Source organism: Pteropus medius, unplaced genomic scaffold (assembly GCF_902729225.1).
Source record: "Pteropus medius unplaced genomic scaffold, Ma_sr-lr_union100, whole genome shotgun sequence".
NCBI lineage: Eukaryota > Metazoa > Chordata > Mammalia > Chiroptera > Pteropodidae > Pteropus > Pteropus medius.
Window position 1 is genome coordinate 1,033,068 of NW_024353909.1, and position 27,449 is coordinate 1,060,516.

The window sequence follows — 27,449 nt, forward strand, 5'->3', positions numbered from 1 at the left end:
CCACTCTCTAATTTTTCTCCTGAATTCCAAACCAGATTTTGTCCTTTTTCAGAAAAACCAGACTAAATCAAGATCTCTGCCACTAGAACTCTCCCTCTTTACTGAAAATGAGGAAACTATCCACCCCTCTCTAAGCCAGAATGTTCTCGATGAACATATAGAAAGTAGAACATAGTTGGAAGGCTTTATGTAATTGTGCAATCCTGATTTTTTTTGACTTCTTCTCTCACTCTACTAGGTAACAGCTTGCCTGATTGCTGTGGCTAAAACAGACCACGAAGTTCAAGTGCGCAGAGCTGCCATCCACGTGATTGTGCTGCTACTTCGGGGACTCAGCCAGAAAGCTACAGAGGTAAGTCGGTCTCTTACCATTTGCAGATTCCCTACCTGTTTGGTTTTTGTCTGTTCATTAGTCTCCTTTCACCAGGGCAGGCCTCAAAACTTTTCCCTGGACAGACTCAGGAAAATTGTATTGTTTGCATCTTCAGTAAGAGTCTCTGTTTCTTCTGCAACACACTAATTGCTGCAGAAAAACCAGAGCACAGATTTATAGATTGAAACTCTGAGTCCTGGTATTCTCCTCAGGGGGACAAGTTTCAAGATTAGCTAGCTAGAGCACACTAAGCCTGCCTCTGTAGCCTGAACTATAGTGACTTGTCTTTCTGATTCATAATAGTTTATACTGAATTAGTAAAGGGCCTCATTCAAAATGTTTTCTTTCTGGCTGTGAGTTCAATCCATAAGTTTTTAGTTGCTGCAGAATTAAACTTTCTTCCTCCTCCAAGTAGGTTTGGCTGAATTTCTCCCCAGTGTATGGTCAATACAGGAAGAAAGTATTTATATCCATCTGTGAGCTAAGAATGAGTGACCTCTAAATTAATTTTCTTCTTGATCTTAATGGACACTCGTTCCCAGATGACTTTATAGAGAGAGTTTGCATTAATAATTCACTTATTGGCATCCATGATGCTGATCTATGGCTGGCACATCAGTATTTAAGTGTCGGTGAAGCCATTAGAAGGGTGATTGTTTTGTCAGACACACAGGCTTTATTCATACTAGAATTTTGCCATATCATGTTTCTTACACCATTTTTGTACAAGCATGGACTCATTAGTTATCCCCTAACTATTATCTAGGACCTTGAAGGGAGTGAGGGATGTACAGATCATAACTCGATAACTCAGACAATTAAATAAATTGCTATAGGGTACACACTGTTCTTGAGAATCTGTTGTACAAGAGGGAGTTAAGAGTGAGTTTTTTTCAACCACTGTCAAGATCAATAAAACTCTGACAAATAACCATCATTAGATAAGTTGTTAACAATGGAGAACTGGGTGAGGAGTATACAAGAATTCTCTATGCTGTCTTTGCAACTTATCTGTAAATCTAAAATTATTTCAAAATAAAAATTTAAAAATATGAGTTACAATACTTAAATCTACAAAACTTTGTAAGCTCAACACACTTACTACGAGAGAGAGAGAGAAAGAGAGGGAGAGGGAGAAGGAGAGGTAGAGAGAGAGAGGAGAGGGAGGGAGAGGAGAGGAGAGAGAGAAGCAGAGCAAAATGCCTGGTTAGTAAAACGAAAGAAGAATTAGAAATTCTATGCAGATTTCTCACATCCATGTGTAGCCAATGAAAGCAACACTGCTTGTCTCACCAGTACTACAATAATTTGTGGCCATAGAAGATTTCATCACTTTCAAAAAAGCCATGTGAACAAAAAACCTCTCTCCTACTCTCTAAACCAACTCTAGTCTGCACTCACTGGAATTTATAAATTGTGCTTACTCAGTGAATAAAGAGAAGGAAATAGGATGGGACGAATGTATGATACCTCTTCCTGTGGATCCTTGAGACCAGGTGTGTTAAATCTTGTAATCGTAGGTATGATTATAATCAGGAGCACTTTGATGAGAAGCGGAGGTAACCACAAAGCTTTCAATCTAGGATTTCTCTTTACTGCTCTGTTTTGCCCCCAGGAACAGCTGAAATGAAAATGCCACTTTGTTAATGAAGTTCAGTGTTTTTTTTTCCATCTAATCACTATTTCTCAAGCTATAGAGTGCCAAAAGATAATCCCAGGTTTCAGTGAATTCTCTGTTGCTCATAGATGTGTCGCAAAGGACCTCTGTGTTTCTGGCAGCTTGAAAAGGAGGCAGAGAGTCAGAGGCAGAGGTTTAAAAGATCAGGTGATAGATTGGAATCAGAGAGGGAAGACATCAACTCCCAACTCAGGAGGTAGTGTTTTACCTCTTTCCCATTTGAAAGTAGCCAGAATTTTGTTCAGTCAACACAATGTCAGCATTGGAGGGAAATCCTGCCTCCACTTTCTTACTGAAAAACTTGTTTTTTCTGTTCAGCCTTGTTTTGGCCTTATGACCCTATCTGTTTGTTAACTCATCCCCAATATAGCCCAAAGCCTAGGAGAAGCCAGAAGGACCCTCCTTTAAACCTATTCCCATGTACCCTTGCCAAACATTAAGTTTACTAGGGCACCCAGGAGAGGAGCTGTGTTTAGACCTGTGTCCTCTATTGGCCTCAGAGTTAAGAACAGCCCTCAACATAGAGAAGATGAGCTGAGCAACAGAATGAGAAAATTATGCCTAACTCTCCAGCTTTTCCCGAATTAGGTCTTTGCAAGGTGACTTGTTTGTTTATTTAAGTATTGTAAATATTTAGAACATCCATATTTATAAATTCATTCCAAAGACAATAATGAATAATTAGGGCAGTCATGGCTGAGTGGTAGTCTGCCAGACTGGCCTTCCTTCAAATAACAACTGAAAACTCTGGATGTAACATAGTAAGCAGCTACTGGAAGACTCTGGAGTGAGGTCTGAAGCAGGCCGGTTCTTCTTACGGGGAGCCCATGCTTAGAGGAGAGGTGCTATACAACATGAGCTCTCATTTCCTTGGCTCTTAGCACAGAGACAAGTCCATTTGGCAAAGAATGCAATGCATTGGGGCACTGGTAGAGAAGTCATAGTCCTTCTGGGCTGTGGAACAAGAAGATTGAATCTGGGGACGCTACAGCTGCCAGAGAGGGCAAATTCTGGAAGGGAAAGACCTAGACAGAGGAGTCCCAAATTCTGTCTGCCTGCATCTCTGGCTGACCCCTGAACCAAACACGATAATTGCATGCTTTAAAAGGCAAAGGGGAAGGGGAAAAGCACTAATTGGAAAAGAGCAGAATCCAGAGTCTCCATAATTTAACATTCGTAATGTCCAGGATACAATCCAAAATAATTCAGTATATGAAAAACCAGGAAAATGGAACATATAGTCTCAATAGAAAAGAAAATCAACTGAGGCCAACCCCAAGATAATCCTGACATTGGAATTATCAGGCAAGGATTTTAGAGCAGCTATTATATTTATCCTCAATGAAGTAAAAGAGAAATATGCCTGCAATTCATAAAAAGGATAAGCAATCTCAGTAAAGAAATAGAAACAATTTTTAAAAAACTAAATGGAAGTTCTAGAACTAGAAACTGTAATATCTGAGATTTTTTAAATCGCTGAACAGTATTAAAAGAATAGAGACGACAAAGGAAAGAATAAAAGAATTTGAAGCTAGAGCAATAGAAATTAATGTGAAGAACAAAAAGGAAAAAAATAAAAATAAAAATAAAAAGTGAGTGGTTTGGAGTAACCAGGGGTTCTCAGAAACCTAAACCTGTGTTTTCCCTATAAGCAGTGGCTCACTATCCACTAATTCAGTGTCGTTGCTGACTTTATAGAACGTAACTCCTGTGAGTAATGAGAATCAACTGTACAATCGGTCTCCTGTACCCTTAGGGGACACAATCCAGGACCGCCAGTGGAGGCCTGAAACCAAGGATAGTGCCGAACCCTATATGTGCTGCTTTTTCCTATACATACACCCCTATGATAAAGTTTAATTTCTGAATTAGGCGCAGTAAGATATTAACAACTATAATAATAAAATAGAACAATTATAACAATATACAGTAATAAAAGTTATGTGAATGTGGTCTCTCTCTCAAAATAGCTTATTATACTATACTCACCTTTTCACTTATAGGAAGCACTTTACAGCTTCTCTTTAGCATATCTGAATTGCCAGCATCACTACTCTTGTGCTTTGGGGCCATTATTAAGTAAAATAAGGGTGACTTGAACACAAGCACTGTAATACCATGACAGTCGATCTGATAACCAAGACAGCTACTAAGTGGGCAGTTAGCGTCTATAGCATGGACACGCTGGACAAAGGGGTGATTCACATCCAGGATGGGATGGAGCGAGACGACAAGAGAGTTCGTTATGTTACTTAGAATGGTGAGCAATTTAAAACTTATGAATTATTTAGTTCTGGAATTTTTCATTTAATATTTTCAGACCACGTTTGATTGTAGGTAACTGAAACCGCAGAAAGCAAAACCGCTGATAATAGGGGACTACTGTGTATACAATAGGAAATAAAAGTTGATGATCTAGGGTTGACTATAGTTCTAGATTTATCTAGATAACCACTACTGTCGTTTTCTACATAGTTTACAGAAAGCTGACTTCTCAGAACTGTGAAGTACTTAAGCACTTTGCACGTGGGTTTATAGTGGCTACTTATGGCAGCATTTTATATTGAAACTTTTCTCCTTGCTTTTTATTATTAAAAGGTAATTCCCAGAGCTTAGCTCTTCTTCTTTATGATCTCTAATTTTAGATGGCAAAAAAATAATTAATCTATTCTCTACTCTGTCTAGTGGGAGATAAGTAGTAGGCTTTAGAATTCATTCTTTCAAGATGATAAACAAGTCTTGACACCAGATCATATCTTCAAAAATAAGCAAAACCTGGAAGCATCTTCATGGGGAGGAGTTTGGGATTAATTATTAATTGATGGCTGAGTCAGGTTCTGAGCCAAACTCAGGCCTCCACCCAGGAGTGATTTTTAATTCCTTCTTTTGAGTCCAGTGTTGGACTCTGATGGCAGAAGACTCTTCCTAATAACATTACGAATAGTAGTTTCACTAACGTTTGTGCAGCTGAGAGAGAAGACAAACCCTGGCTAAAAAAAAAAAAAAGCCAGGAAATGATTTGTGTTTGACGTTATGTTTTTTAATTACAGCAGTTATACGTGGTCCATCCAAAAGGTTTAGTGTGTGTGTGTCCTAGGTTCACCTTGTGCCTGTCTGTCCAGACTGGGAACTAGGACCTGAGGAGGATGTGATACTTAATCTCTGACATAGCACAAATGGCAAGTTATAAATAAATGGACAGACTAAATGGAAACTTCCTTTTATTGGTTTTGTCTCATCCTGAAAGTTATTTTGACAACATTTGGTATGTTTTTGTGCTATCAATACAGCAAACAGTCCCAGTTTCCTTCCCAGAGCTAGTTTCACAGACACTACTCCTTTTTAACAAATTGATGGCTCCATGTGAGAAGCAAATGAAAAGAACATTTATATAAAAATGACAAGGATCCAGGTAATAATTATTCCTCTGTAAACTGAAAAGTGCTTGGGAGAGCCCTTCCAGGACTAAAATTAAAGAGCACCTCCCCTTCCTGAGAATGAGGAGCTTGCGGCCAGTTGATCGAGGCGGGAATTCTGTTCATCGTCTTCTGCTGCTGGCCAGGGCTTGGGTGTTTACAGTACTGACATGATTCATAAAAGGCATTTAATAAGATTTAAGCATTTGTTGGACATTATTTACACTGTCAGAGGCATAAAGAGACTTTAAAATATATTGTAAGTTTGTAATTTTTAATTTTTATTTTTTTATTAAGGTTTATTGGGATAACATTGGTTAACACAATCATAATTTTCAGGCGTACATTATCATTTGACTCTGTATATTCTATTGTGTGTTCACCACCCAAAGTCCAGTTTCCTTCAGCTACCATATATTTGATCCCCTTTACCCACTTCACCCTCCCCCTAACCCCCTATATTTGACCCCGTTTACCCCATCTATTTCCCCCCTCCTCCCCCACCCCACTAGTAATCACTACTCTGTAGTCCTCTGGTACCCACTAGTCTATAGTCCATGGCCATGAGTCTCTGTTTATTTGTCCTGCTCATTTGTTGCTTTTAGGTTTATATCCCACATATAAGTGATATCATGTGATTTTCAACTTTTTCTGTCTGGCTTATTTCGCTTAGCACGATTATCTCAAGTTACATCCATGTTGTCGCAAATGGCAGTATTTCATCTCTTCTTAGGGCTGAGTAGTATTCCATTATATATATGTACCACAGCTTCTTTAGCCAATCATCTATCGTAGGGTACTTCAGTTGCTTCCATGTCCTGGCCACTGTGAATAATGCTGCTATGAACATTGGTGTGCAAATATCTTTATAGATATGAGTTTTCTAGTCTTTGGGGTAAATACTCAGTAGAGAGATTGCTGGATCATATGGTAGATCAATTCTTAGTTTTTTGAGGATCCTCCATACTGTTTTCCATAGCGGCTGTGCCAATTTGCAGTCCCACCAGCACTGTATGAGGGTTCCTATTTCTCCACATTCTCTCCAGCATTTCTTATTACTTGTCCTGTTGATTATAGCCATTTTAACAGGTATGAGATGGTATCTCATTGTGGTTTTGATTTGCATTTCCCCAATAGCTAGCGATGTTGAACATCTTTTCATATGTATGTTGGCCTTTTATATGTCCTCTAGGGAGAAGTGTCTGTTCAGGTCCTCTGCCCATTTTTTGACTGGATCATTTGTTTTTTTGTTGTTATTGAGTTGTATGAGTTCTTTGTATATTTTGGATATTAGGCCCTTATTGGAGGCATTGCTTGCAAATATATTTTCCCATTTGGATGGTTGTCTCTTTACCTTGTCGACAGTTTCTTTTGGTGAGCAGAAACTTTTTAGTTTGATGTAGTCCCATTCATTTATTTTCGCTTTGACTTCCCTTGCCTTTGAGGTCAAATTCATAAAATCCTCTTTAAGTCCAAGGTTCTTAGTTCCTTTGTTTTCTTCCATGCATTTTATTGTTTCAGATCTTATATTCAGGTCTTTAATCCATTTTGAGTTAATTTTGGAATGCGGTGATAGACAACAGCCTAATTTCATTCTTTTGCTGGTGGCTTTCCAGTTTTCCCGCACTATTTATTGAAGAGGCTTTCCTTTCTCCACTATATGTTTTGGGCTTTTTTGTCAAAAATTATTTGCCCATATAAATATGGATTTACTTCTGGACTCTCGATTCTGTTCCACTGATTCATGTGTCTGTTTTCCTGCCAATACCATGCCATTTTGATTACTGTTGCTTTGTAGTATAATTTGAAGTCAGGCAGAGTGATGCCTCTAGCCTCATTCTTTTTTCTCAGGATGGCTTTGGCAATTTGAGGTTTTTTGTGCTTCCACTACAAATCTGATGATTTTTTGTTCTTTTTCTTTTAAAATATGCTGATGGGATTTTGATGGGGATTGCATTAAATCTGCATAATACTTTAGGTAATATGGTCATTTTAACTATATTGATTCTTCCAATCCAAGAACACGGAATATCTTTCCATTTCTTCGTATCTTCTTCGATTTCTTTTAATAGGGTCTTGTAGTTTTCATTATATAAATGTCCTTCACATGTTTCATTAAATTTATTCCTAGGTATTTTATTCTTTTTGTTGCAATTGTGAAAGGAATTATTTTTTCAACTTCTTTTTCTGACGCTTTGTTGTTAGAGTATAGGAAGGCTATGGATTTTTGAATGTTGATTTTGTATCCAGAGACTTGACTTTGTTTATTGTTTCTAATAGTGTTCTTGTGGAGTCTTTAGAGTTTTCTATATAGAGAATCATGTTATCCGCAAATAATGACAGTTTGACTTCTTCATTTCCTATTTGGATGCCTTTTATATCTTTCTGTTGTCTGATTGCGCTTGCTAGGACCTCCAATGTTATATTGAATAAGAGTGGCGATAGTGGACAGCCTTGCCTTTGTTCCTGATCTTAGAGGGAAGATCTTTAGTTTTTTTCACCATTAAGTATAATGTTGGCTGAGGGTTTGTCATAGATGGCCTTTATTATTTTAAGGTACTTTCCTTCTATAACGATTTTGTGAAGTGTTTTGATCACAAATGGATGCTGTATCTTGTGGAAGGCTTTTTCTGCATCTATTGATATGATCATATAATTCTTTTTTTAAAATTTTTTATGTGGCGTAGCACATTAATCAATTTGCGTATGTTGAACCATTCTTGTGCCCCTGGGATGAAGCCAACTTGATCATGGTGTATAATCTTTTTAATATGTTGCTGTATTTGGTTCGCTAGTATCTTATTTAGGATTTTTGTGTCTGTGTTCATGAGAGATATTGGTCTGTAGTTTTCTTTTTTTGTGTTATCCTTACCACGTTTTGGTATCAGAGTAATATTGGCCTCATAAAATGAGTTGGGAAGTATTGTCTCCTCTTCAATTTTTTAGAAGAGTTTGAGGAGAATAGGTATTAAATCTTCTTTGAATGTTAGGTAGAATTCACTGGTAAAGCCATCTGGTCCTGGACTTTTACTTTTTGGTAGATTTTTGATGATTGTTTCAATTTCCATGCTGCTGATCGGTCTATTTAGATTTTCCAGTTCTTCTTGATTCAGTCTAGGAAGGTTGTATTTTTCTAAGTACTGGTCCATTGCTTCTAGGTTATTAAATTTGGTGTTATATACTTTTTCATGGTATTCTTGTATGATCCTTTGTATTCCTGCAACATCAGTCGTAATTTCCCCTCTTTCATCCCTGATTTTGTTTATTTGTGTCCTTTGTAAGTTTATAAATTATCTCTCTCCTCCAAACACTTCCCTCTTTACTTACTCTTAGACATCCCACTTGCTGTTGCTCCATTTCAGGCTTAGAAGTAAAAAGTCCCCTTAGGCCCTAGGGCTGATGTAACAAAGGCCACGAACTGGGTGGCTTAAACAACAACAATGTACTGCTTCATAGTTCCAGGGACTGGAAGTCCAATGCCAAGGTGACGACAGGACCGTGTTCTGTAGGGGAATTATTCTGTGCCTCTCCCTAACTTCCAGTGGTTTGTTGGAAGTCTTTGGCATTTCCTGGCTTATAGCTGCATAACTCCAGTCTCTGCCTTCGTTGTCACATGTGTGCTGTGTGTCAATGCCTTTATGTAGCTTTCTTCTTATAAGGACACCAGTCATAATGGATTAGGGGCCCACCCTACTCCATTATGACCTTAACATTGCAACAACCCTGTTCCCCAGTAAGGTCACATTCTGAAGTACTAGGGGTTAGAACCTCAGCACATCTGTTTGAGGGGAGGAGGGGACGCAACTCAACCCATAATAGGTCCCTAAGATTCCATTGTCCTCTCTCTTTTGTGCTTATGCTTCTCTATCTGTTCATTATTGCTGCATCTTGAGAAGAGCCTATTTTGGGCAGGGGGGCATCTCTGTCTCTGTCACACTTTTTTTTAAGTATGTGTACCACATCCCGTAGCCACAGAAGGGCAAGTGGAGCACTGTTTCTGACATGCTTACCTTGAAAGAAGTGGATTCTGATACTTGAATAGAGAAAATAATGAGGGAGCATAGAATAATTTTTTGGACTATTGGATTTGGTACAAGTTCTGGTCTTGGTTCAAATCTCTTAACCTCTCTGAACCTCATTTTTACATCAGTCCTACCTACTTGACAGAGATGTGGCAAGAATTAGATGGGACAACATGTAAAACCCCTCAAATTGTAAAGAGTTGTAAATATAAAAGACAACAGTGACGATGGTAACTAATAATCGTTATTGTCGTTGTTATTGCTACGATCACCATCACTTTGCTGGGGGTTTCTAATGATTTTTTTTTTAAACCCACCAAAGATAATTTTATATTCAATCTAAATGAATAAACAATTTATTTCATGACTGGAGCTTTTAGAGCCTTATACTTTATCATGCCAGGCTCTCATCATTAGTCATCTCAGATTTTGGAAGACTTTATTACATGGAATCCAGCCTTTTGACTCTGTACAAGGCTCTCATGTTGTATATGCTATCTCGTTCTTCCTCATGGTAGATACCTGCTCAGCTGGGAAAACATATAAGAAGAACCTAGATGCTTTATAGTTATTGAACCAAAAGTGCTTAACATATATTTGGACTTGATCTGACCTCCAACACTATTGTTTTCTCCCTCTCTTCCCTACCACTAGGAAGCAGTGGATATCGTACTACAAAATAATAATGCTGTGTGCTTTCGTAAAGCAGGAACTGAGCTAGGCGCATTGCTGTATTATCTCAGTTGATTCTCTCAAGAACTCTGAGGGGTAGGTGGTGTTATCCCCATTTTACAGATGACTAAAGGAAGCCCCTTGAGGTTAAGCGAACTGCTCAAGATCGCACTGCTAACAAGTGGCAGGGCAGACTTAAACCCAGGCTATGTGTCGCTAAAGCCAGTGCTCTACCTAGCTGTACTGTTACCTAACTTTATTAGACTGCTTATCTTTTAAAAAAAGGGCAAATCAAGATTATTTTTAAGGCAAAGAATTACACAAATGATGAGTGAAAATACAATAAGCAGTCACCAGTTTAATATCCCTTGCTGAGGAGATTTAAAGTAACATTCTAGTTAAGAGTAGAGATGTGTACAAAATTCCAGTTCCTGTTTAGCCATATACTTTTTCTGTAAATAACAAAGTTCTCAGCACTTCTCCCTGGCAAGGTGTTGCCAAAAAAATTGTGATGACTTTTACACCTGTTTTATATATATTTTAGAAACTTGTCTTATTCTGTTTTGTCTCGAGCCCAACATAATTTGCTATATTTTACTTCTTAAGACCCAGTCAGACCAGAAGTACAACTTTTCAAATGTTCATTCGCATGCATTAAAAACTGAATGTTTAGTCATTAGTCAATGCCTTTTTCCAAGGATCTCTACCTCCCATCAAATACACGATTTGTATATGGGATAGTAACTCAGAATCATGTCCTTAAGTCCCTGAGTTAAAGAAGGTTTACAGTTAGATAACCCTGGACATGATCAAGGGCTTTTGGGAGGCATATTTGTCCCAAGATCTGAGCCAGAGTGAGAGAGCAGGGCTGGAAGTGTGTCAGGAGAGGAGCTTGGTACCAGGCTGGAGACAGACCCAACCTGAGAGAACTTAGTGAACAGGAGAAAGAAAGTTAAGGCCGAGTCCAGCAGATGAAGGCCGCTGCTACTGACCCAAAGGAAGGTAAAATGGGTATACTCTGTTCATCAACAGTACTTTAGCCCCTACTCCCCCTCACCTTATATTTTTTTCCTCACATAGTTTCTTAGGTTGAGAATTTCATATCCATAAAATTAAACTTTTTAAAGTGTACAATACAAGATTTTTAACATATTCATAAAGTTATGCAAACATCACCACCATCTACTTCCAGAGCATTTTTATTACCCCCCAAAAAAAGCCCTGTACATGTTAGCAATGACTCTTCCATTTCCCGCTGGCAACCACTAATCTTTCTGTCTATTAATTTGCCTTTTCTAGACTTTTAATATAAAATGAATTTATAATATGTGGCCTTTTGTATCTGGCTTCTTTCACTTAGGATAATTTGGTCAAGGTTTGTCTATACTATAGCATGTATCAGGATTTCATTACTTTTTATGGCTGAATAATATTCCATTGTATGGATATAAAGCACATTTATTTATCCATTCATCAGTTGATGGACATTTAAGCTGTTTCCACTTTGGGGCTGTGTTTTAATGAGCGTTTGTGTACAAGCTTTTGTGCAAACATATGTTTTCAGTTCTCTTAGGTACATACCTAGGAGTGGAGTTTCTGGGTCATATAGTAATGCTATGTTTATCTTTTTGAGGAACTGCCAGACTGTTTTTCAGCTACACCATTTTTTATTCTCATCAGTTGTGTATGAAGGTTCTAAAGGCTCCACATTCTCATTAATACTTGTTGTCTTTCCTTTACCAGGATTATAGCCATCCCATTACCTGTAAAGTGGTGTGGTATAGATTGGCAGTTCCTTGGTGACTAAAAATATTGAGCATCTTTTCATGAGCTATTGGCCATTCGTATCTATCTTCTTTAGAGAAATGTCTATTCAGAATTTTTGCCCATTTTTTTATTGGGTTGTCTTTTTATTGTTAATGTATTTGTTTTTTAATTTTTATTTTCAGAACGGTTGTTTATATAACTTTTACTTTAAAAGTGATAATTTTACAAGGCTTGTTCCATAGCCCCATCCTCCTTTGTTACCCAACATTCCCACTCCCTAGCAGCAACCATTTTCAACTTGATTAGCTGTTTTCTTATATGTCTACTTCCGTACTTGTAAACAGCATGCTTATACTGCTATTTCTTGATTTTTCAATTTACTTAATGACTGCCTACTAGATCTGATATGTAAAAGTGGGCCTCACTCAGTGATTATGTTCCTAAGGCCAACAGTGAGAAGGAATGAAGCAACAGAGTATAGTAGCTTAGACTTAGAGCATGGACTATGGAGCTAGAATTTCTAGGACTGAATCCCTGCTTTGCAATTTACTGGCAATAAGACCCTGCACAAATTAGTTGACCTCTCTGTGCTTCGCCTTCTTCATCTGTAAAATGGGGATAACATAACGTAGGCCTATTGTAAGACTTAAATGAGCTTACTTATGTAAAGTGTTTAGAATTTATGGGGTCTAAAAGTTCAATATGTATTAGTTGTTATTATTAACATACTTCCACAAATACATACATTTTTCTTCCCCATTCTCCCTATGTAGTTATAGTTTTTGCTATATCGATATTTAGGGTTTATATTATTATGATTGTATTATCCATAGCTGAGCCATATAATATACTGTGATTACTCATTCTTTCTTGTATGAATTTTGGCTTTCTCCGAAGTTAATAAATGTCTCAGTTTACATTTGTTATTTTTCGATGAATCAATTACCAGTTCACCTCCAGTCTCTGTTAAAAGTTTATAAAACTTTTAAAAGATTCAAGCATATCAAGTACTATTCTAATAGCTTCATCTTCTGAGAGACATGTCTCCTACAACCCTTCATCCACTTGCTCTTATCTGGACTGGTTACTTTCTAAGCCTACTGCAAGATTTAAGAACAGAGCACTGTTCTTAAAAGCTGATGGTGCTCTGTGTGCATGGGTGATACTTATGGACTGGCGAACTTTATAGCAGGGTGATGATCTGGCCAGGTCATTTCATTGCGAAACTCTAAGACTTACTCTGAAGTCTCTTTTTTTGTGTGGGAAAGGGACTCCCACCTAGACTGGCTGGCCAGGGTTCTGGAAGATGAGTGGAAGGAGGAATATGGCAGTGTCACCATTCCATAAGTAGACTTTCACTTAATCCTTCCGTTTTCAATGTGGCAGCCTCATCCTTTTCTGTACCTGATTTCCACCTATCCAGAATCTCTCTGGTTGGACTCTTCAGAGGGTAAAACTCCAGGCTTCTGTTGTAGTTCAGGAGGGATAGTCACCTGGATACACACAGTAGAAGGCATCAGGAAACTTAATAACTACTCAAACATACTTCCAACCAAGGTTTCTGTTCACCTCCGTTTTAAGAGGTATGGCTCATCAACTCCTGAACTTAATTTTGAGTTTTTGTGGTGCCTTAGGCTTGCTTCTAGGCTTCTTAGATTTAATGAATCAATTTATCATACAAACTGGGACATATTTGAGAGTGAAAGAGGACACTATTAATAATTACACCAGTGTAACAGATGTAAAACATACTAATCTGGGCAAATCAGGATTCATCCAACTGCTTCTAGCATCTAAGCATTTGTTGCCTTTGCCTTTTTAGTTCTTCTTGTTTTAGTAATTTAATGCCATTTATTCCCCTTTACTGTCACTTAGTGGGATTTTAGGATAGAGTAATGCTGTGTACATGTGTTCAATCCACCAGCTTTCAGGAGGCAGCCTCCATTCTTCCTTCTTTATAGATGGACAAAGTAGGTGCAGAGGACATAGATGACTATATAGTAAGAGCTCTTTTGGTTTTAAGGAACAGAAACTAGTCTGAACTAGCTTAAGCAATGAGAACTTTTTAGCCTCCTGAATCCAAAGAAGAGTGAACAACCATGTTGTGGGAAAAGCTGGGATAGAGCTGGTCATCAGTGACTTTTGGACTCAGGAACTGAAATGCTCCATCTCTTGTCTCTGCCTCTCCTATATTTACCTTCATTCTCTTGCCTTGGAGTCCAGCTTTCTTCCTATGACAGTAACATGACTGCTGCCGGTTGCCCAGTGTTGCCTCTCACATCCAGTACTCAGAGATTCCCTCTCTGGCCTCAAATGCAAACATTTGAGGGAAGAAACATAATGTTCCAGCTAAGATCAGATACCCATCTCATATCCACTAACTTGGCTGGGCAGCTGGAGCATACGAGGTTGCTTGTTTGTGGAAAACCGTGTTCAGCCTCCACCATAGCTGTTTGTGAGAAGACAGCCTGGGGGTCAGTGCTAAAGAGTAGAGAATAGTCTATAGATTTCCTCAACAGTAACTTGGCCAGATTCTTATGGCATTAGTGGTAAATTTGAAAAGTAAAGCAGGAAAGATTAGGACTCAGTACCTTACTGTGACTGCTAAAATATAAATGTTCAGCCTTTCCTAGTGATAACGTTAGTGACAGTTCAGAAGCCCTAACATTTAAAACTGCTCCCTTTCTGCCTGTTCTGCATATCATTTACATAGATCTACATACTTTAGAACTTGGTTTGTGTTCTTCTTCTGCACCAGACTTACACTATTTTATTTTCTGTAGGATAGCTTTCTTTTACCCTTATTCTGATCTACAATGGCCAAGAAAAAAGTAATATTAAACACAGAATTTTAGAATGTTAGAGGTAGAAGAGGCCTTAGAGTCCAATTTATATTTCACAAAAATTTCCTTCAACTTATTAACCTCATGAGTTGCTCCTTTGACATAGGTCTCTATGGTCAAATAAGTTTGGAAAATGCTGCATACAACCATATATTCCCATCTTAGAGATTATGTCCATGTTAGCTTCGTAGGGAGTTTGAGAAGTCCTGCAGCAAAGAAAACGAACAATTTCCTCATGTGCTTTACCAAGGAACCCTTTTTTCATTATAAACATGCCAAGTAATAATGTTCCATGGAACATACTTTGGGAAATATTCCAACCATCTTATTTTATGAATGAGGAAATAAAGTTCATTTTCCAAAGCTAATGCCAGGAAGAATTAGCAGTCATTTGCAGTTGTTCCTGGTAGCTTACTTTGGCCAAGTGCTAATGAAAGCATAATATCTCCCTTCTCTTCCTCTTATCTAAGTCACTTATTCACCTGGAACAATGTTTCTCTTATTATCCAGTGTATCTTAGGTAACATCACGAAGGTGAGTGGGAGCACAGGTTAAGCACCAGGTTTGGGGAAATCCGTTAGCTTCCTTCCTCTAGGTAAGACCTAAGATACGTATCTTATACTGGCAACTCAGAAGTACATCGAGTAGCCCAATTTTCCAAAGTGATAAGCTACACTGTAAAATTCCAACAAATCAAATTATTATCTTCTCTGAATTTATACAATTGTCGCATTCCTGAAAAATTCAATGTATATTAAAACCCCTTTTACTGAGCATTTACTATGTGATAGCAATAATGTCTAAGTGCTTTACATTAATCCACTTAATCTTTATAATCTATTGAGGTATGATTAATATCCCCATTTTACACATGAGGGAACTGAGACAGAGAAGAGAAGTAACTTGTCCACCAGCTAGTAAGTGGCAAAGTGGGTGAAGCCAGGCAGTGTGGACTCCAGAACTCACACTCACATGCTCTAAGACTGTCATCTGAAGGGCTCAGGACCTGAGTCACTTGGGCGTTTTCGTGTTTAACAGAAGGCTGCTTCAGGTCCTGAGGACATAATCCCCCAAAGGAAAATAGGCCAGACTACCTCCTTACAGCTTATTTACTGTCTGCTCTGGAGAATGACGAACAGTGAGAGGAGTGTTTGGGCTAGCCTTGGACCTAGGTGCCCGGCTCTGCCAATGTTAAATCTTCAGAAAGCAGAGACAAGAAACAACCCTGACTTCCTTTTTACCCTTCCTCATGTTCCACGATCCTTTGCCAAAAGCTCTGTCCAACCATAGACTACACTATCCAGCACCTTCCCATGTGTCCACAGATCTGAAAAAAGCAGAGAGCAGAGAAAGACTGGCGGAGACCAAACACCTTCAGGACTGCCAGGCTGGGGAATGAGAGGCTTGGGACTTTCCTCCTACCCTGCAGCCTGATCAGGAATGGTTTCTTCCTGAGAGTGATTATGCTGATAATCAGATGGGCCTCTGGGTTGCAAAACCCACTTATCTTTGCTCCATTTACTGAAAGGGAGTTCTGACTAAATGTTCCTTCCTTGGGGTGACTTGAAATGACAGAATTAATGCTCTGAGGTCTGTTCCCGCTCATTCATTGCTCATCACAGTTTATTTGCTCTTAGCAAATCTCCAAATAAATTCCTTATCTTCTGAGATTTAGTATTAATAATAATATAACTAACATCTATTAAGGGCTTATTGTACACCGGGCAAATCGCTAAATTCTTTACATTCATTATTTCATTAATAACAATCCTATGAGATAAATATGCTTATTAACTCTATTTATAGATAAGAAAATTGAGGTCTGAAAGTTTACATTTAGATGGCCAAGTCAAACAGCCAGTAAAAGGTGCAACCCCAGGCTGCCTTAGTGCCAGCTTGGCTGTTCTGAAGGAACTCATTAAAACTTGCCTGCGATTATACTTGAGAAAGAGTTGAACTATTATTACAAGTATATTGGGACAAACTTGGGTTCCTAGGACTGCTGTTTTCTTAACCACTGGACTTTCTTCTACTCTTTAATTCTCTGGGATCAATAGGTACTCGGTTATTCAGCTTAGTAAGAGAGCAGACAGAGAGATCTTTCTGAAATGCAAATCTGCTGAGGTCTAGTACCTAGCTAACATTTTCTCCATGGTTCCCTGTGGTCCATAACATGCAGAACAGGCTCCTTAACATGACATACAAGGCCGTGTATAATCTGGATCCCACCCAACTTATGTAACTGTCTCTCCCATACTTTTCCTTATATACTCTGAGAACCTCAGGCCAGCTCCAGATAACCTGCATACTAGTTCTTGCCTCCACATCTTGGTCCATATTATTTCTTTTGCCTCAAATGCCTTCCCCACCTTCTACCTGTTTGTCTGCTATCTGTCTATCTGCTAAGCTTTTATTCAACCTTTAGGACTCTACTTCAGAGTTACACTCTTTGTGAAAAGCCTTTCCTGATTTCTCAGGTAAAGTTAGTCCTCGCGTCTCCAGTCTGTACAGGACTAGAGCAGATATTGTAGAACTTTGTTCACGACTGATGTCGGTAGCAGACTGTGAGCCCCTGAACACACCAGTCACTTTTTTAAAAAGTCATGATGAAATTTACGTCTTAACCATTTTTAAGTGTACAGTTCAGTAGCACTTAAATCCATTCACATTGCTGTGCGACCATCACCACCATCCCTCCACAGAACTCTTTTCATGTTGGAGAGCTGACACTCTATACCCATTAAGCTTAACTCTCCATTCCTCGCCCTCCACAGCCCCTAGCAATCACCATTCTGTCAGTCCCTATGAATAGGACTCCTCTAGGTACCTCATTCCATTCACTTGCACATTTCCAAAATCTAGCGCATTACCTTGCACAAAATAAGTGCTTAATAAATGTTTATTGAAAGAATACATGAAATCTTTAAGAGGCATGAACACGTCCCTTGAATTTCTTTGTACCTGCCTTAGCAATAAATAGACTTCTGAGATCTAACACTGGAAATCCCGAGAGTTCCAAACATTTCCAGTGTTCAGGTTTCCCAAGAGCAGAAGTTGTCTGAACAAGTTCTCTCTGCGGGGAGAATTTTATTTTACCTCCCTTACTTGGAAAAGCCTAATGTTTTTGTTGCATTTGGGTTGTACACACGCTGTCCCCAAATCAGTTGGGAGAAGTCCTGAGGCAGAGCGGAAAATGAATATTAATGTGTAGCAGAACCATCTGCATTTCAAAACTTGGCTTCTCTCCCCCCCACCCCACACGTACCTCCCTTACTTCCTCCCATCTGGGAGGAGTTTTCTGCTATAATTCCAGCTAACCTAGCAACAGAAGCAGCTGTATTTAGCTTATCCTTTTATTGTCTTGCAGAATACACATTGGTAGCCTGTAACTTTCTCCATTTTCAGAATCGCACTTCATATACACATGTTTAAAAACAAAGTTTTAAAGTATTTTGGAAAAAAGATACAATCTTAATTTATGGATTAAAAATGATTTTGACCCTGTCATTTTTCTGGGAAATGAAAACCTGGTAGTTGGTAGTTTAGAAAATTCCGAGAATGCAATAGGTTATGTCCAAATCACATCGCTTGTTATTGGCACTTAGATTTTTCATAGGCAAAGTTGTAACAGTGATTTCTACTTTTGAAACAGTGGCAATATCTCTTACTAAGTCTATCCTGTGTTTTTTCCTAACATGCTGTATCCTAACTACTGTATCCTGGCTGCTTATTAGAGTCACCTGGAGAGCATAAAAAGAAATATAAAAAAAAATATTTTTTTGGATGTGGTTCCATAGTGTAGTGGTTAGCACGTCTGCTTTACACACAGATGGTCCTGGGTTCATGCCCCAATGGAGCCACGGTCCATGGTCTATGGCCATGCCACCCTGAACAAGCCCGATCCCATCTGATCTCGGAAGCTAAGCAGAGTCGGGCCTGGTTAGTACTTGAGTGGGAGACCACCTAGGAAGACCAGGTGCTGTAGGCATAAATAATACTAAATAATAAAAAAATTGTTTTTAAGCCCTCAGCCCCAACCCCTAAGATTCTGATTCTGATGCCTGAGGTGGGAGCCCAGGCATTTTAAAAGTTCCCCGTGGATTATATGCAGCAAGGGTGGAGAATCACTACACCAGAACGATGGTGTTACTCAGAGACAAAGTCTGGGCTGTGTAGATAGACATGTGTGTGGGCGAGTTGCTTTTTCCAGTCTAGTCTATGTCTAACCACATCATGTACATATTAGCACATAATATGAACCCTCCCAGGGCCTCTGAAGTGTCAGTGACTCTGCTTTTCTCTGGCCTTTGGTCTAATTCTATAACCCTTTGTTTCTGAAGCATCTTGCTTCGTTGAATTCCACTGAGCAAATGCCCTAAGGAGAGTGGCCTGCACTACCCCTGTGGCCAACTCAAGCTAAACCTGAGGCTGTGTGACCCTTCAGGATGACCCATAAACTGGTGCCCCAAAAGAAACTCAAACCTTGCAGTCAGCCAGTAATAGCTTGGTGGCTGTACCCGCTCCTCCCTAACCAGGCCTCATCCAAATAAACAGCTTTGATGATGCAAGAAAAACATCACAGTCTCTCCATAGCTTCCTTTTGCATATTGGATTTCCTAGTAAGCACATATATTTAAAAGCAAGATTTGCAGACACAGATTTGAATTCTAGCAATGTCCTTGAGCAAATCACTAAACCTCTCTAAATCCCCTTACCTTAATTTGTAAACTGGGCCTAATAACTGCCTCATAGGATTGAATGAGATGATTTGTATGAAGGGCTAGCACAGAGATGGAAGTGTAGTAAACACTCAATAAATGGTAGTAAGCCTTTTGCTGGTGCCATCTAATCATGCGCGGGCACGTTAGGTGCAGAAAGAAAGTAGGACTGTGCTCCCTCAGCAGGGTGCTGCATGGGGAGCTTCAAGGGCCAGGAAAAATGGAGAACTTTTTCCCAGACGTGGTGATGAAATACAATTTGAAAGCTGGGATTGTAATCACCTTCTAAGGACAAAGCTCCCGATTTCTCTTACAAGCAGCAGCCTGCTGCCTTTGCACATACTCCGGCCATTTTTCCTGCCTTCTTTGTTCTATTTCCGTGCCTGTGGGGGTGTAGGAAAAGCTGCTGCCTTCCTCAGGTTGCTATTTAAAGACATTCTGAAAGATGCTGCCACCGCTGCTCCTAGCACCAGAGCAGCTGCTGTTTCAGTCCTTGCCGCAACGAGCTGGATGCAGCCCCGGTAATGCTGGTCTCGGACACCTCAAAGCCTTGGGCAGCATGCCTCAGCGTAATCTAGCCTAGCGGCACACACAATTAGGTGTCAGTAAGTACATTCGCCTACTTTTTGTTTCGGACCCTTGAGCTGTCATCCCCACCAGGTGTTAACCATAGTGGCAGTCTTGGTTTTGTCCCTAACCTGCCCATCCTGTCTATATTTCTCTAGCATTTTTGGCACTTGACCAATTAAATTTTTTCCCCTATTCTTCATGAAAATCACACACGATACTGCCACCCCCTATCCCTTCCTCACCCATCTCCAATTTTCACTTTCGATACCTTCCCCATTTAACAGACACGATCCAGAAAGGGTAAAAATGCCATTTATCTCTGGGTCAGGCAGAGAAAAATACTTTGAAAATAAAAGGTTTTTGAAAAGCTCAGTAACCTCGGGTTAATAATAGCACTACCCTGAACTTAAGCACATTTGAGATTCCGTGTCTGTCAGGCAGAGACAGACATCTCTCAGACATTAGTAACCTTGTCTCTCTTTGCTGACCCTGCCAGCAAGCACTTTAGGGAGGTGTCTCAAAAGCCCAATCCTTCTGTCTGAATCGGCCCTCATTTCTTTTTAATAGACCCATCAAAGCGAAGGTTTGGGTTTTATCAGTAAAGCATTTATTCTTCTTTAGGCCAGAGCGCCCTGAATGAGCTCTGGATTGTCCACTTCTGTCCTGCTTCCCCAGTCTGTTTCCTGCCCATTATCTTAGGCAGCTCACCTCTAAGACCTCAGAGCTGGGCTCCTCGACTGGCTCAGCAGAATCTCTCCCGCTGCTCTCAGCTTGGTGGGACAGCGCGGTCAGCGTCCCTGGTCGTCAGGTGCCCAGTCTGGCCCTGGTGCTGCGCTCGGACGGGCGACAGCACGTCTCTTTCCCCTTTTACACCCCTTTCCTTTTCTTCTAACTTCCCTTCATTTATTCATCTTCCTGATCACTCTTTTTCTGATCTCTGCTCTCTATTTTTCATTTTCAGAGCTGTGATTTTTCCCCTCATTTTTTTTTTTTTTGAGCTCCTTGGTATTAAACCCAATGTTGGAGTGATAATAGCAACAATACTTTGAATTATATCACTTTGCTTATGATAGCAACGTACTCTCACATGCATTTGTGATCTTTCGATCCCACATGAACTTGTTAGGTAGGCAGTATATGTGCTTTATGCTCCCCACTTCATAGTAGAGAAAATAATAACTTCTTTGAGAGGCAGAATAGTATGTTAGTTAATGAAGAACATCAGCTCCGAGTCAGGCTGCCAGGGTTTGGATCTTAGCTCTACCTGTTAGTAGCTGTGTGGCCCTGGGGAAATCGGAGATAATAATAGCACTTCTCTCCTTGTGCTGTTGTGAGGATTAAGTGAATTATTATAGATAACATGCCTAGAACCAGACCTCGCACATAACAGATATCATGTAAGAATTAGCTATTGTTATCATTCATTTATTCATTCATTCATCAAAAATTTACTATATGCCAGAGCTGCTACAGGCCACTCTCCGTTCTAGGCCTCAGTGATGGAAGAGTAACAAGACGGTCACAGTTCTGGGCCTCAAAGTGATCATAGTGTTAGTGGGGGAAACTGACAAACTGGCTCTTATTTAGCACCCACCATATGCAAGTCCTTGTGCTTGGAACTTTAGAGACATGAATTCTAATTCTTACAACCTTAAAAGAAGGCCTGTTATCCCCATTTTACAGATGAGATCAGTGGTTCCAGGAGCTGAAGTAGTTGCTTCAGATTCCCTAGCTAGTAATTGGGAGCACCAGGATTCACTTCACCGGATTCACCTGCCTCCAGACCATTAGGTTCAGCTCCGAGCGTCTGTCTCTCCCACAGGGTGGTGAGCTCCTGAAGGGTAGGCACTGGCCCTCATCACCCGGAGTGCTGAGCATGGCCTCCTGCACGGGCTTTGGGAAATGTTGGCCGAGTTGTGCTCTGTTGATGATCTTGACTCTCTGCACTATTCCTAGCCTCATCTCTTCCCTCTCACTCCCTTCAGCCACCAAATCTTGCATTGGTTTTAACATGGAGGCACAGTGGTCAAAATGAGGGTTCTTAGAAATTGGCCTAGAATTTTTTGGCAGACTCTCACCACACCTAATGCTTATTCCAACATATTTTTAAACAGAACTAGTCAGCTTCTGGGGCCTCCTCTTCTGGGCCCTAATCTAGAGAATGTTTTGGTCTGCCAGGCCGGTCTCCATCTGCCCTTGCCTTTTATTTCAGTGTCTGACTTCTCTGTCAGTTCTGTTTCTGTCTTTGTGCCCAATACTTATTTATTTGTTAGCCACAAAGGGAACCACAATTGGTGTTTAATAGGATTGTATGGAATTTTGTTTTCTTTCTTTCTGATCTTTTTTTTGCCTCATCTATTGATTTTATAGAAGACCGAATTTCTAAGTACAATCAGTGTATGCTAGCATTTAATTTTTTTATCCTTTTATATTTAGTAACTTATTTTCCCTATAAATATTAAGAAATTATAGATGGAATATCTTCTGCTAGATCATATCTTTCTGAGTTCCTATTTTTGTAAATGTTTTGTTTTTGACCATTTATGTTGTGTCTTATTGATCTCACATAATAATAGAAGAATAGCAGCTTCATTCACCTAAGTTACGATTGTAAAATCATCTTGAAGTGTAAATGACTTTTAAAATGTTAAAATAATTTTTTCAAATGTAACTTAGTCTACTAATTACTAAATGTCTTTACTAATGGAGCTTGCGTTAGAGAGGTAGTTTGTCTAGAGACTTTTCTTCTATTTTACAGATATTCTGGGTTGTGGTTATATTGCTTTTATAATCAAATAAATAAATAAACTTAGGAATTAAAGAAGAAGAAAGATATTTGCCATTTATTGTTTCTTTTGATCTTAACTCAGATACAATAACCACTGCAGGATGTTCCAGGTCAAGCTCAATGAAAGAGTCAAACCCTGTTTTCCTGCTTTCCCATTCAAAGTGCACCTGTGTGCCCAAGGCAGTCTTTTGCTCACACAGTTCCTTTTTCAGTGTGCCCTGCCTCACCTGGTGTTTTCCAAGCCATGTCTAACCCTAAAGATTTATCCTGGTCCCCGAAGCACCAGTATTGTGTGCTTCTGGGAACTGGAGCCTGGAGAGGGAGAGGAGGGGAGGAGAGAAAGAGTGTGTGCGTGTGTGTGTGTGTGTGCCCACGCGCACACGCACGCGCACACGTATGCAGGACTCACACTCTAAATGCTTTTAAGAAGCACCTGAACCTCACCCATTTGCAAAGAATTTTCAGACTAAGAATCTCGGTACTACTTTAAGATATCCCTAGCCCACACCCTCACACCTGTACCCCCTCCACCTTTCCCTGGAGTCCTTGAGCCTTGATGCATGGGGGTCTGAAGAGCAGGTATGTTGAACTCTTAATGAGAGGTTTCCTCCATGGGATTACCTGTATCCTGCCCACCACAGAGGCTCCTGTGAGTAACTTTACCTTTGAACTCTCCTTGTATTCAGCTTCTGATCCATGGGATTTGGTGGCAATCCCTGGCTGGCAGGAAGCTTTGATCCCTGGGGAGTCCAGAGGAAGTCCTGTGATGTGCGGGATCCTCAGGGTTTCAGGGATTGGGGAGAAACCATACCAGGTTGGGTAGCTAAGACAGACCCATTAATTAAGAAGGAGCCTTTGCCTAACACTCAGTTACTTACAAAAGGAGATCCGGTAACTGATAATAAGGAACTCAGCACCCCTCAAGTACGAAGTGGTGTTTGCACAAGCATTATTGTTATTTTAAGGTCACAGTAGTGTTGAGGGGAAAATTCCTCCCCACACCAGGAAAGAACAGAGTGCCTTAGAACTTCTCTTTTTAAAAAGTAAAAGCTAACTTTACTCTGAATGTTAGGAGGCCCTAGCAAAAAAGCTCTAAGCTACTTCTGACTAGGCAAAGATTCCTCTAGAAGAAAAAGAAAAAAGAGGACCTCATAATAAACCGTGGGAACTCTAGAATTTCTGTATAAGACACACTTTGGGACTTGTCTTTAAGCTGTATTTGCATAACAAGCATGCCTGCTTTGCTTAGGATCTGCATTTATGTGAGGTGACTGTGAGGTGAAGGGACTCTCTGAAGCTTCCCCAGGCCACTCCTTGGTGCCACCCATTGGCTACAAATAAAAGTCGGAGTGAAAGCCCTTTTGCATGGTAGGGCGATGTTCTCCCCCCACCCACCTACACAGGCAGAAATCACTTCCTTTGCTTCCACAGAATCTTGTACATTTATTTTTTAGAGTGAGGATCATACTGTGTGGGGTGTGTGTCTCCCTCCCCGCTAGGCTACAGCTGCCAGAGGGTAGGGTTTGTGCATTATTCATCTTTTTATCACCAGCACAACGCCTGGGCACGTAGTGGGCCCTTCATAATGATTACAGAATGAGTGAGTAATCATGAGGCTGCAGAAAGAGTCATCTTCTCTCTGGAATCATCTCTCTTTTTCACACTGCCAGCCTTGAGGAAAGAAAGGGCAGTCAGGATAGTGCCATAGTTAAAGTCAGATGCCTGCGCCAGGAGAACCTAACTTCTATTGTGTATCAGCAGCTTTTTGACAAAACCCAAGAGACAAGTGGACAACAGAGATGAGGCAATATCTTTGTGAGGTCTGCCTACCACTTAATGTGGTGACATTGGGCAAGGAGCACTGACAGTTGTCTACAAGCCTGACTGCAAAGTATGTGGGCCCCAGTGCAAAGTGAAAAGGCCAGGTCCCTTGTTCAAAAAAAAAAAAGAAAGAAAAAGAAAAAAGTGCTGCTAATGGTTGTCAAAGAAAGACCATCCAGCCTAAGAAAAAGTCTTATAAGAGTTTATTTGACCCAAACTGACAACAGTTGCCAGGAAGCAAATCTCAACAAATTGAGAAAATGCTCTGGAGAATGGCAGTTCTACAGCGTAGTTTATACATTAGAATCAAAGGAGGAGATATAAAGGGAGGGGTGGGGTACATGAAATTCATTGATGGTGGATTAGGGAAGCAGGAGAAAGCAAAGTGGGGAAATCTCTGAGACTGGATAAAAAGTAAAACAGACAGACTTCTTTTATACTGGTGGGTACCATATAGTGAACTTTTACAGCACATAGAAATGGTGTGTGGGCAACAAGATAATGATGCAGCCTAGTGCTCTGGTGCCCACGGCTGTGCCTTCAGGAGGTCTGGAAAAGAAGATCACTCTGACATTTCAAAGGTATGTTATCTTAGATGCACAAAGACAAGAGACAAGTTTCAAAGTTAAAGACTGATCTTTGTCAAGGAAACCACTATGACCTGCTTTTAGTTAGGAATTTTTAAATCAGACCACCCTGTGTGGTTACTTTGGCCTCTGGGTTTGTAAGGCCCACCATGCGGGCCTCCCTTGAGTGTGTCAGGTTTAGTATTTTTCATCCACATGGTTTTAAAATATAAAGTTTTTTCCTTCCACACTGTTTCTCACTTATTATGGTATTTATTATTTGATATGAATGTTGTTCTAAGTAAAGAAAATTTTAAATGTTAAATTATTAGCATGAATTGTATTATGTCTCTTTATACTGTGCAATGCCAATTTTCAATGCAAATATGAGCATTTAACTCATATGTGCAATCACCAAAATTACATAATTTGTATTCCGTAGCTTGTACATGCATATGTATTTCCTTCTTAGCAGAACAGTGCAAACTCCACACAAAACTAACTTAACTGTTTTATTTCACTTCTTGATACATGCATATTCTGCCAAGAAGCTTTACCTTCAGTTTACTGATGAATAAGAATGGACTGAAAGAAATAAGAACTGTGGGTCGTCCTATTCATTCTGTCATCATTTTCAGTGTAAATGGTTGGCTACAATAAGGAAGCATGTTTCTTAGAAAACCATTACCTTCATTCTGTGTTTAGCAAGTTCAGGTCAAATGGAGAGTGCTGCCCCTCTAGAGTATCAGTGCCTCCATTTGCTCAGTTGTAAACATAACAAACATGCTCCATTTTTACTGGCTTTGAATCTTGCTGGGCTCCCACACATGGTGGGTCCATCAGAATTCTGTGCTCATGGGGCATGGCCGACGCTATATTCGAATGTACTCCAAAGAATGACAGACATACATATTGGGCATGTCTCTTCTGCGCACACTCATGTTCTTTTGTCTCACTGGACTTCACGTACAAAAACACAAGTTCAAAGATAAAATTATTAAGAATTTTAAGATGGCAAAGCATATTAAACCAAGCACAAGCTCTTGATTGTGGGTGCCTATGTGACTGCACAGATCATACACCCATGAAGCTGACCCAGGTTGTCTAGTATTGTTTCAATTTTTAGTGTTTACCTAGTGAGAGACTGGCCAGGAGTAGCATGCATGCCTTCCTTCATTCATAAGTATTTTTTAGATATCTGCCATGTGCCAGTTACTATCATATGAGGCACTAGGACTATACTAGAGTGAAAAAGGCAAGACATGGCTTCAGTGTCAATAGTACATGTGACCTAGTATGGAAAACACTTTTTAAATTACACAATAAATATTTAAATTATAATTGTGATGGGGGCTATGGACAGAACTACAGGCAGGGTAAGACTTACAGTGGGTGTTAAGGAAAGAGATCCCTGAGGAAATGGAATTTTAGGCTAAGAATAAGTAGGAGTTGTAGAGTGAAGTTCTAGGCTGAGGAAAGGAACAGTGTATGCAAAAGGCCTTGAGTTGGGAAGGAGCTTTGCTCAGACAAAGAAAAAACCTACACAACTGGAGCACAGGGGATAAGCAGGAGACAAGCAAGTGGCTTGGGGGGCTTGATTTGTGTACCCCTTTTCCCCTACCTTCCTCCTTCACTCCCCAATACCCATGCTGATCAAGAATACAAAAGATGAAAAGGATCCTTTGTTCTTTAGCAAGTCCAAGATATGTGGTGGTACATGCTTAATATACTTGTATGGAACGCTTTGTGGACCTTGGGCCCAGACCATATACTTGTTACCCACCAAAGTCCATTTGAACCAATTTGTGTAATAGCTGCTTACATATACTGAAATAAACCCAACTTGATGCACATAGATAACACTATTAATAAATAGAAAGAAACAGCATAGTATTGTCACTAAGATCGTAGGCCCTATTTCTTTTAAACAAAATACAAGATCCAGACCCTAAAGGAAAACACTGATAAATTTAACTCCATTAAAAATGTAAACTTCCTCACTGGAAAAAAATTTTCAAAAAGAACAAGTACCAGCTGGTACTGCATCCAGCCTGAAGTGTGCCATTAAAAGAAAAATATTTGCAACTCGTGATAGATGATAGACCTATTTCGTATGCACAGAGCTCTTACAAATCAATAAGGAAAAGTTTAGTTATTCATACCAGAAAAAAACATATTTTATATATTTATTAGAAAGAGGCAAGTTTAAAACAGC

General features: G+C 39.8%; 1 protein-coding gene and 1 non-coding gene across 2 annotated transcripts in view; both read left to right on the forward strand.

Annotated features, from left to right (window-relative positions):
- TANGO6 (transport and golgi organization 6 homolog) overlaps positions 1-27,449 on the forward strand; it is a 128,613-nt gene that overhangs the window by 98,514 nt on the left and 2,650 nt on the right. The window contains exon 17 of the mRNA XM_039851783.1: positions 239-352. Within this exon, the coding sequence (XP_039707717.1) occupies positions 239-352 (114 nt within the window). The remainder of the gene's footprint in view (positions 1-238; positions 353-27,449) is intronic.
- On the forward strand, positions 18,641-18,759 carry LOC120594018 (5S ribosomal RNA). The gene has a single exon (XR_005650485.1). It is a non-coding gene; the product is annotated as a 5S ribosomal RNA (ribosomal RNA).